We start from the raw sequence: 17,518 nt of genomic DNA, 5'->3' as shown, positions 1-17,518 counted from the left end.
ACCCTTAGTGTAACCCGGCCCTCCTGGCGGGTGACTCCCAGGTCTATATCCTCAACAGGACTGGTGGGTGCCCCATACCCGGCAGGCGTCCTGGTTGGGACCTCAGGTCTTAAATGTTAGGTTTGGCTGCGAGGTATGTTTGGTATTAGGCCCAGACTATCAGCATCCCTTCATCAACTGGATAGGAGTAGCGATAGATGTTGCCTAGACGATGGCTTTAGTCTTACTTTTGTATAACTTTGTAAGATCTTGTATGAATAATTAATAAAATAGCTGTATGCATCGTCCACATGCAGAGGCCGGGGGTCCTCCTCCATTTCAAAAAAAAAAGCAGAGCAGACACAGACATACAGTCCGATAGACAGACCAACAAAATGCAGGAAACCAAGCTTGTTCTTTCATTCTGCACGCAAGAATCACAAGCCAAACATAAATAACTTTAAGCAACCCCAACCTTCTACTCTACTCCAACTTGAAGGCGCCCAATCTTCGCTCTAATCCTCTCAATAGCCTGCATTTCATTTCATCATGTACCTAATAAAATCAAAAAAGAAAATGTGAACTTATTGCTCCTACTGCATATCATGATATCCTACGAAAACACATGACAGTGCTAACTTCACGTGCATATATACCAGGCACGAATCAAAGCCAGTTCAAATGACAAAATGTTAGACAAGCAAGTCGTACCAGCATCCTGAACGCCCTCAGTATTATAACAATAGTATCTCGTGATCTGCAAAATCCAAAGAACCAACACTTAGCCCCCCCCCCCCCCCCCCCCCCCCCGCTTGGAATGGGGGTAAATTTATACACCCGTATTACTTTTACAAGTGTATATCACCAGCCATCTGTTATTTCCAACTGGAAAAGAAATGACCGATTGAGGTCTGTATCTTTTACAGGTGTAAAAGCATGGAAAACAACAATCCAATCAGGCCTTTAGTACCGATGTCTCCATACGATTCTTACGTTCTAAAATATAAATACCGCAGAGACACAAACAATGATGATATTAAACTGAAAAGTGTTATTTGTCGAGCCTTCGACAGACCATCGAATTCAGATTATGTAATGAAATACTCCCTCCATCCTATAATATAAGAACGTTTTTCAAGCTAACATAGCTTAAAAAACTATCGTATATTGTGGGACGGAGGGAGTAGTACATAGTTTCAAACTCACTGGGAATTTTCTGCAGGCTTGAGACTACACTCATCACCATCAGCAGACTGAAGTAAAAATTCAGTAGGACGCCCACATGGGATACTGATCTGAAAATATAGACCAAGATTAGTTGTCTTCTTCATTATGTGAGGAATGCTAGATTAGTTGTCTTCTTCATTATGTGAGGAATGCTAGATTAGTTGTCTTCTTCATTTTGTGAGCAATGCTAGATTAGTTGTCTTCTTCATTTTGTGAGCAATGCTAGATTAGTTGTCATTTATGCATGCACAACAAGACAATGCAATGCTCAGTTCAACAGTTGAGAACCCAAAAGTAAAAATATGCATGAAGCAAAACTAACAATTACTATCCCCGGTCAGGAAAGAAGTGCTATTTTTACTTGAATTTCTGCAAATTTGACAAGTCATTTTATTATATTCACAAAACCTACTAAATTATACCATTATGAAAGTACTTCATGTGAAAATATGTTACTAATATAAATTCCACGGCGCCAATCTATACTCCCTGTCCCTCCATTCCAAATTAACTTGACTTCTACTCCCTCCGTCCCAAAATAAGTGCCTTAACCTTAGTAAAACTTTGTACTAAAGTTAGTACAAAGTTGAGACACTTATTTTGGGACAGAGGGAGTAACTTTCAAGGCTAGAGAAAAATATATCAACATCTAGAACACCAAATTAGTTTCATTAGATTCATCATAATATATGTTTTTCATACTATATATATGATGTTGTAGATATTAACAAATTTTTATATAGGCTTCGTAAAAAATTTGACCCAAACAAAGCAAGACCTTCAACTAATTTGGAACGGAAGGAGTACTTGGCTATTTACAGAGACAACACTATTTTACAAGGTTCTATCACGGAAGTCACGCTTTACTGTGACTGGACAGAGTATAATCAGAAACAAGAGACGGCCAATTATAGGAAACATACAGCCATGTATTGCTGGAAAGTTTCTGTAACAACAACACCACACTGTCCGTTGCACTTAATGCTGTAACCTTTCCTCGTTACTGCCAATACAGCAGGTTCCCACGTTTCTAAAACCGGAACCTGCAAAGTTAATGTTTCAAAGATTATGTGACATAAAAAAGAGTGTAGAAAAATTCTTTGAGCCTTGGACCGACCGCAGGCAGAAGAACTTCATAAGACACATGGCCAACTGAAAGGGTTTGCTTGATAAGCTCCTTAGTTTCAGGATCTGCACAGATAATGATTCTGTACTCAGAAATATGCATGATGGTTCTTTAAATATTCTCTTTTTGCACTCAAACAAAAGCATTGCAGAATTAACATTATTCGAGGAATTCTTTAGGGGGGGCATTTTTTTTCGATAAAGGGCGCTTTTATTATCTCAAAATGTAGCATCAAAGTGATACAAAGCATTAAGAGTATCACCCGGCCTCTGCATAACTAGGATGCACACAGCCAAACACCAGTAGTCTGATAAGTAGAAAGATAAAAGACCGACAATTCGGCAACAGTAGAGTCTATAGACCGACACTATGCCTATGTCGAAAGAGATGGTGGACCGAGCCGGAGATTATGCTGCCATCCATGTTGGGTAAAAACCTCCGTAGCCACCTGCTCCAACAGCGTACACACCGCCTTGAACAGCGGTTGGTACTCCGCTCGTTGTAGCGTACACCACGTACGAAGCGAGTGCGTACAACGGAAAATAACCTGCAAAGGCAAAACAGTTTTGTCATTAAAAACAACATCATTTCTACATAGCCAAAGCGACCATAGTAAGGCATACGCTCCCACCCTTATTAGCGTTTTGTACCTATTTGAAATACCGTCCAGCCAATGACCAAAAATATTGGCAACACTTGTGGGTGGATACAAATTTGACGCTATTTGGATGGCTGACCACGTAGAACGCGCAAACTTACAGTGAAAAAAGAGGTGTTTAATTGTCTCGTCGTGAGTACAAAAACAACACTTCTTACTTCCCGACCAGTTGCGTCTTGCGAGGTTGTCTTTTGTTAGCACAACTCCCCTACGGAGATACCACATGAATATTTTGACTTTAAGTGGTACCTTCGCTTTCCAAATTATTTTGTTATTTCTCACCGGTACCTCAGAATGCGAGAGTGCACGATACATAGAGTCTACTGTGAAAGACCCCGATGTAGTAAGGTTCCAGCGAAACACATCACGACCTTGTGTCAGGATAATCGAATCCAGACGGGACAATAGATTATTCCATGACATAAGTCGGGTGCCAATCAAATCCCGCCTAAACGAAATATTTGGCGGGGATGAGCTGAGCACTTGCGCAATAGTATTATTCTTTAGGGGGGGCATGGAGCTGAGATACATCATTAGTTGAAACAAAACATGTGCAATTTGAACAGGAAAGTTCACGACATCTATGCAAGATGCAAATATTATCTCAGCAAACTCACCACAAGGAATTTTTCTTTCCTCATTAGCATAAACCTTAACGATGCCCCCCTGCAAAACGAAAGAAAATCTTCAAATAGAGTTAAATATAATGAGCATTCTACTGAAAGTTATAATGGCCAACCCTTTTGTACTATCCAAACAAACAATGTATGGGTGCCGTACTAATTTCTTGATGGATACGGAGATAGTTGTAACCAAAGAAGACCAAGCTAAAACAAAAATTCCAATCGAGAATGGTCAGACGAGAGGATTTACCTTTCTTTCTCGGTTATCTAGTGGCTGGACCTCAACGGCTAGTATAGTGTCCACATCATCCGCGGTAACTAGATATGTGGGCTGCCGTGCACCTGCATCAGGGACAGATAATGTTAATTTGAATTTTCTTACAGTACACCAATATAAAATAAAAGCCTCCTAGCAGATAATGGATATATATATACCTTCTATGAACTTCTGCAATCCATCTTCCAAATGGCGTACCCACTGAATGCACAATTTATTTTCATTTTGCAAACGTGAGAATTGTACAGGACTCAGAAACACAGGAATTTGGTAGAATGTCAGAATATGTTGAAACGCATTTATAAAGCGCACCTCAAAGTTGCAGCTTGTGGTCCCGTTGATGGAATACCCACTCACTTGAAGTTCTCTTCCAGGAAAAGCTTCACCAGTGATTCTTAGCCCATCTACTGCTGGCAGCGGGTCGTACTCTGCAGCTGCGTATTCATTCTTAGCTCCCTCTAGATTTTCTGATACACCACTCTCAACAGGGTGCATGACTGATGGGTTTTCATCATGTACAGCATCATAATCACGTTGATCACTTCCTTGCGCTACAACATCCCTAATAATATTGTTGCTGTAAAAAGAGAATAAAGACCTGGTAAGACAGCCAACTGTGCCTATCGCGACAATCTACAATGTTTGACTACCAAAATGTTTCTGCTAAAAGGTCCCATACACAAATTTAACTCTATAAAAAACACCAAAGATTGAACAGAATAGCACGCTTTACCTTGTTCGTGCATTGTGAGTGGTGAGCCATGGCCAAACTGGTGTCTCAAAGACATAAAGTTCTCCATTATTTGTAAATAGGTGGGCTTAAGCAATAATCCAGAGACTTTGCTTCACTTTTTCACTCTTAAATGTTTGGAACAAACATATTTAATTTCAGATGTAAATGATACCTAGATACTATATTATTTCAAAGAACAAAGAACAAAGCAGTTTAGACTTTCGAGTCATGCAGAGGCAATCATATATCAAGGTAATTTGCCTCCGGATTCAAAATTTAAGTAGCTTAAATATATTAAATAATGAATAAGGATTCATGTCCCTTTTTTTCTGGGAAGGGGATTACCCCAGCCTCTGCATCACATGATGCACACAGCCATTTTTTAATAACTACTCCCTCCGTCCCACAATATAAGATCGTTTTTCCAGGTAACATAGCTTGAAAAACGATCTTATATTATGGGACGGAGGGAGTACTTAACTAGACAAATATCACGAAAATGGATGAATGCATCACTGTTGTAAAGAAGGAAAGTCTGGGCATACTCATACGACTAACTGTATTAATTACCTTGTTCGTCTGTAACCCTGATCATTTTTCAACTCTTTGATCACAGTTTCAGTCTGGTTCAACTTATGTGTGATATCCACTATAGTAGGCCTTTTGTGCCTATCATTCTCCATGCACGTCAATGCTATTTCAATACATATTTTCACTTGGTTGCAATACGCTTCTAGTGGTTGGGAAGCATGCCCTGTTTCCTGCAACCTCTTCCTCCAGTTTACATGTACCTATGAAATCGAAGCATACAGCTAGGATGATAAATCCCCCCAACAACAACAAAGCCTTTTGTCCCAAGCAAGTTGAGGTAGGCTAGGATGATAAATCCTGCATTTGAAATTATAAGGCTTGTTTTTTCTAATCGTTTGTAACACCCCGGATGTAACTTTTCATATTTGTAACTCCGACTCTTACCATTTTCGGCTATGTGCTATGATATTCCCTCCGTGGTCGGGTTTTGTCTTTCGTTTTGCATTTTGTTCATGTCATGCATTTCATATCATGTCATCATGTGCATTGCATTTGCATACGTGTTCGTCTCTTGCATCCGAGCATTTTCCCCGTTGTCCGTTTTGCAATCCGGCGCTCCTATCTCCTCCGGCGCATCCCTCTTGTTTTCTTTTGTCAGCGGGTGTCAAACTTTCTCGGAATGGACCGAGACTTGTCAAGTGGCCTTAATATACCACCCGGAGACCACCGGTCAAGTTTCATTTCATTTGGAGGTCGTTTGGTACTCCAACGGTTAACCGGGCATCCGCAAAGTCCATTTGTGTGTCCAGCAAAACCCCCCTAAAAACCAGCCCAAAACCCACCAAACTCTCTTCCATGCTCTAGGTCGTTCGATCACGATTGTGTGGGCGAAAACCGCACCTCATTTGGAGTCTCCTAGCTCCCTCTACCTATAAATATGTGACCCTCTCGAAAAACGAACGCAGTCCAAACCCTAGCAACTTCCCTCGCGCCGCGCCGGACGTGTCCATCCGCGCCGGACACATCTCCACCGACGGCCGCAGCGAATCGGGCGCCGCCACGTCACCCCGCCGGCCCCTCTCTCTCTCCTCCACCGCGCGGCCGCCGGAGCCCGTCCCCGGCCCCCGCGGCCCGAGCCCGCGCCGTCCGCCGCGCGCGCCACCCGCCGCCTCGCCGCCGCGCCCCGCCGCCGGCGACCCGCCGCCACCCGCCGTGCTCGCCGCCGCCGTCGCCCGCGGGCCCCCGCCCTCCTCGCCGGCGCCGCCGCCTCCACTCCCTCCTCCCGCGTCGCCGGAGCCGCGCGCCTCCCTCCTCTTCCCCAGCGCCGGTGACCGCGAGCTCCCTCGAACGTCGGCCTCGATCCGATCTGGTATAACTCCGGGCGTTGACTTTCTCTTCCCCCCGAAACTGCCAAGTTCTGTGATTTTTACTGCAAGTCCCCATGTTCATCGTTGCATAACTTCTTGCATGTAGCTCCGTTTCGCGCGTGTAATATGTCAAGTTGTTCGTCTCGTGATGCTCTTCATTTTGTTCAATTGCACCATGTTCATTAGAGGTCATCTTGATGCCCAAATCTCTGTTGCAAGAGGGCTAGTTGCTGTTATCCTCTGGTTCTTAGCAGAACTTGGAGATTTGTCATTTTTGTATCATTAAATCTGTGCATCTTATGGGCATGAGCTCTACATGTGTTGCCATGCCATCTTTCCAGTAGTGTATGCCATGTATTTTTGTGATCTCTGTGGTGACTAGCACAAGCATGCAAAGTAGGCTCCGTAATGTTTCTGATTTCAGGGACTTGGTGTTTTCTCTAAGTCTGTCTGCTGTTATTTTGTTGCCATGTAAACTTGATGCTACAGAGAGATCCATGCATATTTTGGAGATGTTCAGTAAGGATGTTTTGTAGCTATAGTTGTAATTGATCCATTCCTGCCCTTGTCTGCAATTATGGAGTACCATAGCATGACTCAATCTTGCTCTACTTTTGCTATAAAATATTTCTGGTAGATTCTTAACATGATATGCAATTTGGCCAAGCTTATTGTAGTTGATCCATACATGTTATGCATTTATTCTTACCATGGATAGCTTCATAAACATGCCATCTTACTGTAGGTATGATTTTTTTTGTCATGCATTGCTCTGTAGTGAGTGCATCAAGCTCACCAACATGCCTTCATATTATTATTTCTGCCATGCTCTGTTTTCTGCGAAGTCTGAAACCTGATAACGAAACTTGCTATGTTTACATGCTTGCCATCATATCTTCTGGTCCTTTTTGGCTTATGGTCAGTAAGGGACTTTTGTCATATGTATTTAGTAGAATACTGCCATGCCTTGTTTTGCCATTTTAAGTTCCTGTAGCATGTTGATTTCGTGCTCTGAACATTGCTACCTGATGCTGTTTTCTGCCATGTCCAGTTTTTCATCAAGTCTATGAACCTGTTATCTTTTGCACTTTTGACATGCTTGTTTGAGCTTGATATGTTGTGAACTAGCCGTAGCTCAGTGTCCATCTTTTTTCAAGCATCTCCTGTAGATTACTGTCATATGCTTTGTTGCTATGTTGAAGTGCTGTAGCTTTGTTTCTTGTTGCATTCTAAGTGCTATCATGCTGTTAATCGCAGCTTCGTGTCATTCTTGTTATGCTTGCCATTTGCAAACCGTGCATCCGTTTCCGGTGATCTTTATATCGATTTCGACCGAAATCATCTCATCTTTCCAGTGGCATGCTTGGTTTGCCAATTTACTGCCTTGTTCATCATTTTCCTTCCGGAGCACCCATATGCATCGTATATCATATCTTGCATATCATACATGTTTTGCATCATGTTGCTTGTGCATTTCTCGTGGTTAATTGTGGTTTCGTTTGTTTGTGTTCCTGTCTTGGGTAGAGCCGGGAGACGAGTTCGTGAACGAGGAACCTGTTGAGTACGCTTACGAGGATCAAGCTTTCGACAACTCTGAGAACCTTGCAGGCAAGATGACCACCCCTTGAAATCACTTCTATCTTTGCTTTGCTAGTTGTTCGCTCTATTGCCATGCTGCGCTACCTATCACTTGCTATATCATGCCTCCCATATTGCCATGTCAGCCCCTAACCATCCTTTCCTAGCAAACCGTTGTTTGGCTAAGTTACCGCTTTGCTCAGCCCTTCTTATAGCGTTGCTAGTTGCAGGTGAAGTTAAAGTTTGTTCCATGTTGGAACATGGATATGTTGGGATATCACAATATCTCTTATTTAATTAATGAATCTATATATATTTGGTAAAGGGTGGAAGGCTCGACCTTATGCCTGGTGTTTTGTTCCACTCTTGCCGCCTTAGTTTCTGTTATACTGGGATTATGTTCCTTGAGTTTGCGCTCCTTACGCGGTCGGGTGATTTATGGGACCCTCTTGACAGTTCGCCTTGAATAAAACTCCTCCAGCAAGGCCCAACCTTGGTTTTACCATTTGCCACCTAAGCCTTTTCCCCCGGGTTTTCGCGAGCCCGAGGGTCATCTTTATTTTAAACCCCCGGACCAGTGCTCCTTCGAGTGCTGGCCCAAACTGGGCGATGACCGGCGCCCCCTGGGCAACCAGGGTCTATGCCAACCCGACGTCTTGCCCATCCGGTGTGCCCTGAGAACGAGATATGTGCAGCTCCTATCGAGATTTGTCGGCACATTCGGGTGGCTTTGCTGGTCTTGTTTTACCATTGTCGAAATGTCTTGTAAACCGGGATTCCGAGACTGATCGGGTTTTTCCGGGAGAAGGTTTATCCTTCGTTGACCATGAGAGCTTATGATGGGCTAAGTTGGGACACCCCTGCAGGGTATTATCTTTCGAAAGCCGTGCCCGCGGTTATGAGGCAGATGGGAATTTGTTAATGTCCGGTTGTAGAGAACTTGTCACTTAACCCAATTAAAATACATCAACTGCGTGTGTAGCCGTGATGGTCTCTTCTCGGCGGAGTCCGGGAAGTGAACACGGTCTGAGTTACGTATGACATAAGTAGGAGTTCAGGATCACTTCTTGGTCATTGCTAGATGACGACCGTTCCGTTGCTTCTCTTCTCGCTCTCTTTTGCGTATGTTAGCCACCACATATGCTTATTGCCGCTGCAGCTCCACCTTATTACACCTTCCTTTCCTATAAGCTTAAATAGTCTTGATCTCGCCGGTGTGAGATTGCTGAGTCCTCGTGACTCACAGATTCTACCAAAACAGTTGCAGGTGCCGACGATGCCAGTGCAGATTATGGGGTCGATCTCAAGTGGGAGTTCGACGAGGAACGTGGTCGTCACTATGTGTCTTTTCCTGATGATCAGTAGTGGAGCCCAGTTGGGACGATCGGGGATCTAGCATTTGGGGTTGTCTTATTTTCATCTGGATTTTGACCGTAGTCGGTCTATATGTTTGTATTTTGGATGATGTATGAATTATATTTATGTATTGTGTGAAGTGGCGATTGCAAGCCAACTCTTTATCCCATTCTTGTTCATTACATGGGATTGTGTGAAGATGACCCTTCTTGCGACAAAACCACTATGCGGTTATGCCTCTAAGTCGTGCCTCGACACGTGGGAGATATAGCCGCATCGTGGGCGTTACATCGTTGATGAACAAGAAAACAGTAAAATAGCTCCAGTGTCTCCTTTTTTTTTACAAAATACTATAGTGCTGCTTACATTGATATTAAGTAAGGAATAGTAGAGTACTTTGCATGCATAGATAATACTACCTCCATTCTATTTTTATGTCATTTTAGAATGCGTGCGATTGGTCATGTATAACTTTGACCTTAATCTGCACACACAAATTCGGAGTGGGCAAATGCAATAACGAGATTAGCTACAACGCTAGTCTCATGTCATTGCATCCTTAGGATTTTTTATTGTAAGACATAGTAATGATCAATATGGTTGTGTGCGTCATTATGATGCAGAGGGTGGGGGACTGATCCTCCTTTTCCAAAAAAAAGAGACAAGAACAAGCAAAATGGATCGAAGTTGTAGAAAATAAAGTTGAATATTTACTAGGTTGTTAAACGAAACATAAAACTGGTGTTGCAATAGAAATTTGGAATAGGAAATACATTAATTTTATGAACAAAATACACTAATATGTAAGGCAAGAGTACTTTGCAATGTAAGACTGTCATAATATTTGCAAAAATGACAATTGATCTGTTTTATGAAGTGAAAATAGCATTACTTACTTGATTAGTAAACTCTTGTTGTGTCATTTCACCCCTTCTAGTGGGGCCTCTAGGTCCCGTAATTATCTTCGTCACTACAACACCAAGACTGAATATGTCCAACTTCTTCGAGACTATGTGTTCAAATAAATATTCCGGTGGCAAGTATCCACTGAGCATGGCAGCATAAATATAACAGGTACAATGTATATAATTAGCATATTCTGCTTCACTAAGATACAACTTATTTGCAGGAGAAATTTGATCACTCACATTGTTCCTGTAAGAATTTGAGTGATCATCGATTGTTCTCCATCGTAGAGCTTAGACAAGCCAAAATCAGCTAGTTTTGGCATCATATTCTCATCTAGCAGTATATTATCAGGTTTTAAGTCCATATGGTAAATTGGTTCTTTGAATCCTTCATGAAGGTATTTTAAGCCCTCACATATTCCTTTGATAATTTCATAACGTGTCTGCCAGTCAAGTCCATCACATTCCTCTGCAAATTTAAACAAAAGTTTCAACGAAATAGCCTTATTTTCTTCAGATGCTAAATACTCCATGTAACATGATCGAAGTGGAGAAGTCTTGTACCAGAAATATGATTTCGAAGGCTCCCATTTGGCATATACTCAAAACAGAGCACTCTGTTTGTTTCTTCAGCGTAAATGGTTTCTCCATTGTGCAGCATAGGTTTATGATGTGTTTCGTAGCAATAGCCGACTAACTGTACAATGTTCTGATGATCAAGCCTCATGAGGTTTTCAAACTCACGTTTGAATTGCTCATCGTCAGTTCCTTGCAGGTTATTATGGAGCAGCTTTACAGCTATCTCTTCCCCACTGGCATGCACCCCCTACTCAAGTCAAAAGTCCAGGGTATAGCCCCAATTCATTTCATAAGTCCATATCATTTGAAAAGCAGAAGGAATAAGTATCATGTTATCTTCGATTTTCTGCTGTGTTTTAATTAGAAAGTGTGTCACAAGGTTGCCAGTTCTAATTAACCAAGTAAGATTGCTTAATGCACTACATTATTTTATTCAGAGTCAAAAACCAAGCATGTCATATTACCTTGTAAACTGTTCCATATGTGCCTTGACCAATTTTTCGCTCCTCCGAGAAATTATCCGTGATTTGTTGTAGTAGTCGGATAGTTAAACTTGCTGCATTTTTAACTTGCTAGCCATGTTACTGTCTCTGCTGGTACAAATGAAAACCCTTAAGAATGAGTAAATTAGAGAACAGAGTGCACCCATTGAAAAAGAGATGATGTTCTAGAAGAGTGCAGTCAAACTTCTATAACTTTGACTATTAATATGTTCATGTAAAAGACTATTGAATTAAAAAATATTACTAACAATCATTTTTTCGATAAAGGGTGCTTTTATTATCTCAAAATGTAGCATCAAAGTGATACAAAGCATTAAGAGTATCACCCGGCCTCTGCATAACTAGGATGCACACAGCCAAACACCAGTAGTCTGATTAACAGAAAGATAAAAGACCGGCAATTCGGCAACAGTAGAGTCCATAGACTGACACTATGCCTATGTCGAAAGAGATGGTGGACCGAGCCGGAGATTATGCTGCCATCCATGTTGGATAAAAACCTCCGTAGCCACCTACTCCAACAGCGTACACACCGCCTTGAATAGCGGTTGGTACTCCGCTCGTTGTAGCGTACACCACGTACGAAGCGAGTGCGTACAACGGAAAATAACCTGCAAAGGAGAAACAATTTTGTCATTAAAAACAACATCATTTCTACATAGCCAAAGCGACCATAATAAGACATACGCTCCCACCCTTATTACCGTTTTGTATGCATTTGAAATACCGTCCAGCCAATGACCAAAAATATTGGCAACACTTGTGGGCAGATACAAATTTGACGCTATTTGGATGGCACCACGTAGAACGCGCAAACTTACAGTGAAAAAAGAGGTGTTTAATTGTCTCGTCATGAGTACAAAAACAACACTTCTTACTTCCCGACCAGTTGCATCGTGCGAGGTTGTCTTTTGTTAGGACAACTCCCCTATGGAGATACCACATGAATATTTTGACTTTAAGTGGTACCTTCGCTTTCCAATTTTTTTTGTTATTACTCACCGGTACCTCAGAATGCGTGAGTGCACGATACATAGAGTCTACTGTGAAAGACCCCGATGTAGTAAGGTTCCAGCGAAACACATCACGACCTTGTGTCAGGATAATCGAATCCAGACATGACATAAGTCGGGTGCCAATCAAATCCCGCCTGAACGAAATATTTGGCGGGGATGAGCTGAGCACTTGCGCAATAGTGTTATTCTTATCGTGTGCAATGTTGTATAAGGCTGGGTATTGTTCTCGGAGGCTAGCATTGCCTAGCCAGATGTCTTTCCAAAAACGAAATAATATTACTCCCTCTGTAAAGAAATATAAGAGCGTTTAGATCACTAAAGTAGTGATCTAAACGCTCTTATATGTCTTTACAGGGAGAGTATTAGATTTCCCATGTTAAATATTTATCGTATATTATATGGAAAATATTATTCACATATTAGTAATAGAAACAAATACTAATAGTCAGAAGCAACAACCGGATTACTATGATTAATAACAGATTTGCAAGCAGGAATCTGTATGGGAGCAAGTCAGAGAGACATAGCATAGCATACATACACACGTAATTAGGAGATGCCTAGTTCATCATGAAATTTTAAAGTCTCTATGTTCACAAAATATGATTTTCGTGCGTGAACAGAAAAACGGGTGTCATGGAGCCTGGGTTCCACCAAAACTTTCTCATAAATAGGAGGATCACATGTATACTGATTCCCCGGAAAAAAAAGAAGATTTTCATGGTGTATTACGGCATCTGGATCATGAAGTTAGCTAGTCAGGGGATTGCGCAATATCGACCAAAGCCGCAGAGCAAAACGTAGAAGCACTACGTACTGACCTGGAAATGGGGCTGGAGCTGGAGCTGGCGCTGGCGGAGGGGTGCAGCCCTGCCTGCGGATCTCGATCGGAGCTAGGAGATGCCACATCCATGGCCGTTGCGGGAGGACAACCGGGAGGCAGGAGAAGTGAAGACGATGGATACAATGGGCGACTAATCAATGGAGTTGGAACAACGGCACCTAACCTTATCGAGACTTGGAAAAGTGGAGACCTACATGCTCTCCCTTTCAACGTTCAGACTAAGGGGTCTGAAGGTTAGTGGGCACACAATGTGATCGCGCACAGCATTTTGCAGTTTGGTAAAAGTGAGTTAATTAGGTGACAATGCCTCGCATAGTTCAGTTTGGAACTTTTGATAGCACTACCAGTGGCATGATCTTTCTTGGTGGAGACGATTTCCACGATCCATCTATATAAGTGCAACACCCTTAGAGCAATTTTAGCCGATACCCTAAAACCAGGTTTTTCGTTCTTTTTTTTTGCGAGGGGATTGTTAGGAGACAGCCTCGGTCAGTGCTGGAGCGTCCCACGCTCCACGCCACGACCCCCATGTTGCCCACGTACTGGGCTGGCTACGGCCCCTATATGTACTCCTTTTGTATCACTTTGCATGAATGAGAAATAGACTGCATTAGTTTTCATGGTATCTGTCGTGGAATCGTCACGGCAGATGTCCTCAAGCTAGGACTTAGTCGTGGAGCCATCGCCGCTAGAAAGCTTGAAGGGGTTAACGGGACAAGGAACACGAGGGTTTATACTGGTTCGGCCCCTTACGATGAAGGTAAAAGCCTACGTCTAGTTGAGGTGGTATTGATTAGGGTTTCGATGACCAGGGAGCTTAACTGCTATGCCTGGCTCTCGATGAGATCTTTCTTGTCCCTAAACCGCTGCCGGGTCGTCCCTTTATACAGAGAGGTTGACGCCCAGCGGCTCTCAGAGTCCCGGCCGGCTCATAAAAGTGTCCGGCTCGGACTCTCAACTATTCTTGCCTTACACTACAAGTCTCGCCATACGGCGGTTTATCACTACGGGCCTTAAGCCATCTCAGGGTCTTAAGCCCATCTTTGGCCCACCGTCTTCAAGCTTAGCGCCAGGCTTCAGATGACGACCCTTATGAGTAACCCGGCCCCTTCCGGCGGGTGACTCTAAGGTTTATATCCTCAACATTAGGCCCCAGATTGATTTGAGCCGGCTCATGTCAATCTTCAATTCTTTCGACAGAAAATCTCCGGCTTACAATTGTGTGAAGGCCATAACCTGGCGTGACGTCATCCTCTGGACTCCGGGTAATCCGCCATGACGTCATCTTCCATTAAGTCCATTTTTTACTCCACCAGATCCGCAACGGATCTTATCTTTACTGTCATCCCGAAAATCGAGGCGCCTCTCGGGCGAGATAACCGCGCCGTGGCCTCCTCGTTTCTCGCGCCCACTTATGAGACTGGCCTTATAAATAGCCCGACCCTCGGGTCTTTCTCATTCTCCCTCTTCTGTCGTCTCCTTCCTCTCACTGCTCCCGTGCTGCTCGAGCTCCGCCGCCGCCGCCGCAACAGAGCTCCGCGTCCTCGTCATCCTTGGCCACTGCATCACCCTGAACCGTCCAGAGAACCGCGGCGAACCCCTGCATCCGTAAGTTCTTTCCTCCTCGTAGGATAGATCTGCATTAAGCTCCTGCTGTTCTTCCCGTGTTCTTCGCCGTCGTTCGCGAGTTCTTGGTAGTTTTTATTTTACTGCCTTTCTTGATCTCTATCTGCATAGGATGGCCGCGGTAGTGGTTTCACACCCATTCCAATGTTCATAAATCCCTTTCTACTGCACAGAAGTCCCATTTGAACCTGCGAACTTTCTCATGCTTCTGTTTTAGGTCTAGAAATTTTCCTTTTCAGCCGACCATTTTGATCCAAATTATTTACTGCAATGTGTGAAACCTGTTTTCACCACACTTCGTAAAAAACTGCACTCGTTGAGTCATGGCGGTTTACATTTCCGGTTTAAAGAAACCACGCGCCGTAGAACCTTCCGGCTCAAAGGAAGCCATGCGCCGTAAAATTTTCCGGCTCACTTACAACAAGGCTGTAGACGATTTGAATTACTCTTAAGCACACCAGCGGCTTAGATAACCCGATGCACTTAGATATATGTCATTAGGCCCCTCCATAAGCCGCCACTTTAAACACTGAACTGTAAATTTCCTCCGGCTTACAATTAAACCGGACATTTTACTTTTATCATAGGCGTCCGACTTTCACCATGCCTCCCAAAGCTCCCAAAGCTCCCATCACATGCAATTGGATGAGGTCCAACGTCACCGATGAGACTTTAACAGATTTCATGAAGTCGGGTTACCTGCCTAAGAAGGACGTCATGTCCTACCGTGCCCCCGACCCATCAGAGGAGAGACCACAGCCAAGGGACGGGGAGGTGGTCATTTTTGCGGATCACATGAGCCGGGGCTTCGCACCGCCCGGCTCAAAGTTCTTTAGAGACGTGCTGAATTTCTTTGACCTGCGGCCACAAGACATAGGACCCAATTCTGTGTCCAATATATGCAACTTCCAAGTGTTCTGCGAAGTCTACCTTGGAGAGGAGCCCAGCCTGCTGCTCTTCAGAGAGCTCTTCTACCTGAACCGTCAGAACGAGTGCGCCAACGGGCCAAGCTTGGAACTTGGCGGCATCTCCATTCAGCGACGGAGAGACTGCCTTTTCCCTTACGCCGAGCCGCCGAGTCACCCAAAGGACTGGAACCAGACGTGGTTCTATTGCCAAGACACGTCGCCGGCTGACGAGAGCCCGCTGCCCGGCTTTCGCCCTTCACGTCTGGAACCAACTCACCCTCTGTCTGACAAGTTAACTCAGGCGGAGCGCCAACCTCTGCTCCCCACCATCAACAAGATCAAGGCTCTCCTGGGCAATGGTCTCAACGGAATTGATCTGGTCCGGGTCTGGATCTCGTGGCGGGTGATCCCCCTGAGCCGCCGCCCCGGCTTAATGTGTGAATACACAGGCCGGAAAGATGACCCCCTGCGACACAGCCGCAACGATCTTCCTGAAGACGTTGCTGAAGACATGACCAAGGCTCTTTTAAATGAGAGCTTGGCAGACTGCGGGAGGACCGGGTTAGCCCCCTTATCTTCTTCTGTAGATAACCTTCATCTGAATCTTTAAGAAATCATCATTGTATTTTTCAGGCTGATGACAAATTCTGGAAGGTCAAATATGACCACGAGGCGGCCAAGAAGGCCAGGAAGGCCAAGAAAGCCGCCAAGAGAGCCGCTCCCCGTAAGAAGGGAAGTAGGCCTACTGCTTCAGAGCTGCTGCAACTAAGCGACAGCTCCGAGTCAGAGGTAACCCCTGAACCTGTAAGCTCTTGTTGTATTTGTTGTTTATTTCTGTCCACCTTATCAATACTGTTCATCAACAGGATGACACCGGAGCAAGTAACCCGGTGGTTGAAGAGGTAATGACACTTTCCTCCGACTCGGAGCCCTTGCCAAGGCTGAAAGTCCGATGGGTAACCCGGAAAGTAAGATTTTCTCATCCTTTAGCTTATCAAGATCCTCAATTTCTTTTGAAGCAACAGACTCATGAGAGCCGGCGGCACACCCGGACCAACAAGGACGCTGACCTCTCCTCCGGCTTACCCGACGCATCGAGGAAACGCCGAACCGAGGTTATCTCCAACTTGTACCCTTTTCATCCTTTGGCGGGTGTTATACGTCAACCGCTCAATTCTTCTGATTCAAACTATCAGGAAACCTCACCCTCCTCTGGTGACTCGATGCAATCAAGCCTGCCGGCCTTCAAGACCGTACCCGGGTAATGATGATCATCTCTTGTTGTGCTTATCTTTGCTCATACCTTTGTACTAACCTTTTTGTCCTTTCAGTGCCCAGGCAAAGCTCACCAAGAGGGCGAAGAAGAACAAGCCGGTCGAAGAGCCGGACTTGCCTGAACCGGAGGTAGCAGCTCAAGAACCGCCAGCTGCCTCCGCTCCCGAAGCCACCGCTCCAACCGACAAGGCAACTGCAGAAGCTTCTGCTAACCCGGAGACCTCCAGCTCGGCTCAGCCGGTCAATGACCCGGACGTGGTAATCACCCGGACGGAGTTTGTTGAGCCGGGGAGACCTACTGCACTGGCCAAGTGCTCCGCCAAGGAGGAGTTGCTACAGCACCGCCGGGTTAATCTGGACCTCACCGACTACGCCAATCTGAACATCGGAGAGATCGTCTCCGG

At 44.3% G+C, this 17,518-nt stretch overlaps 2 protein-coding genes across 2 annotated transcripts; both read right to left on the bottom strand.

Moving 5' to 3' along the window:
* Positions 1-915: 915 nt before the first annotated feature.
* Positions 916-2,509, bottom strand: LOC123180316 (uncharacterized). Its single transcript, XM_044592336.1, has 3 exons — positions 2,324-2,509; positions 2,130-2,249; positions 916-1,274 (listed from the first exon to the last, which is right to left on the bottom strand). The coding sequence occupies exons 1-3, from the start codon at positions 2,432-2,434 to the stop codon at positions 1,182-1,184; spliced, it is 324 nt and encodes a 107-aa protein (XP_044448271.1). The 5' UTR covers positions 2,435-2,509; the 3' UTR covers positions 916-1,181.
* Positions 2,510-2,619: 110 nt separating this feature from the next.
* LOC123157865 (probable serine/threonine-protein kinase At1g01540) lies at positions 2,620-13,374 on the bottom strand. The gene is made up of 10 exons (XM_044576057.1): positions 13,279-13,374; positions 10,928-11,189; positions 10,604-10,832; positions 10,352-10,502; positions 5,194-5,414; positions 4,203-4,467; positions 4,049-4,091; positions 3,864-3,955; positions 3,608-3,656; positions 2,620-2,879 (listed from the first exon to the last, which is right to left on the bottom strand). The coding sequence occupies exons 1-10, from the start codon at positions 13,372-13,374 to the stop codon at positions 2,740-2,742; spliced, it is 1,548 nt and encodes a 515-aa protein (XP_044431992.1). The 3' UTR covers positions 2,620-2,739.
* Positions 13,375-17,518: the final 4,144 nt, after the last annotated feature.

Source organism: Triticum aestivum, chromosome 1D, assembly GCF_018294505.1.
Source record: "Triticum aestivum cultivar Chinese Spring chromosome 1D, IWGSC CS RefSeq v2.1, whole genome shotgun sequence".
NCBI lineage: Eukaryota > Viridiplantae > Streptophyta > Magnoliopsida > Poales > Poaceae > Triticum > Triticum aestivum.
Note: the sequence above shows the minus strand (reverse complement) of the source record. Positions and strands in the feature narration are given on the sequence as shown.

Coding starts and splice junctions, on each gene's coding strand:
- LOC123180316 (XM_044592336.1), bottom strand. CDS start 2,434: ATGCATATTTCTGAGTACAGAATCATTATCTGTGCAGATCCTGAAACT. Junction 2,250..2,323: donor ATGAAGTTCTTCTGCCTGCG/GTCGGTCCAAGG, acceptor TTAACTTTGCAG/GTTCCGGTTTTAGAAACGTG. Junction 1,275..2,129: donor CTTTCCAGCAATACATGGCT/GTATGTTTCCTA, acceptor CTATATTTTCAG/ATCAGTATCCCATGTGGGCG.
- LOC123157865 (XM_044576057.1), bottom strand. CDS start 13,374: ATGGATGTGGCATCTCCTAGCTCCGATCGAGATCCGCAGGCAGGGCTG. Junction 4,468..5,193: donor CAGGGTTACAGACGAACAAG/GTAATTAATACA, acceptor CTCTTTTTACAG/CAACAATATTATTAGGGATG. Junction 4,092..4,202: donor CCACAAGCTGCAACTTTGAG/GTGCGCTTTATA, acceptor TTGTGCATTCAG/TGGGTACGCCATTTGGAAGA.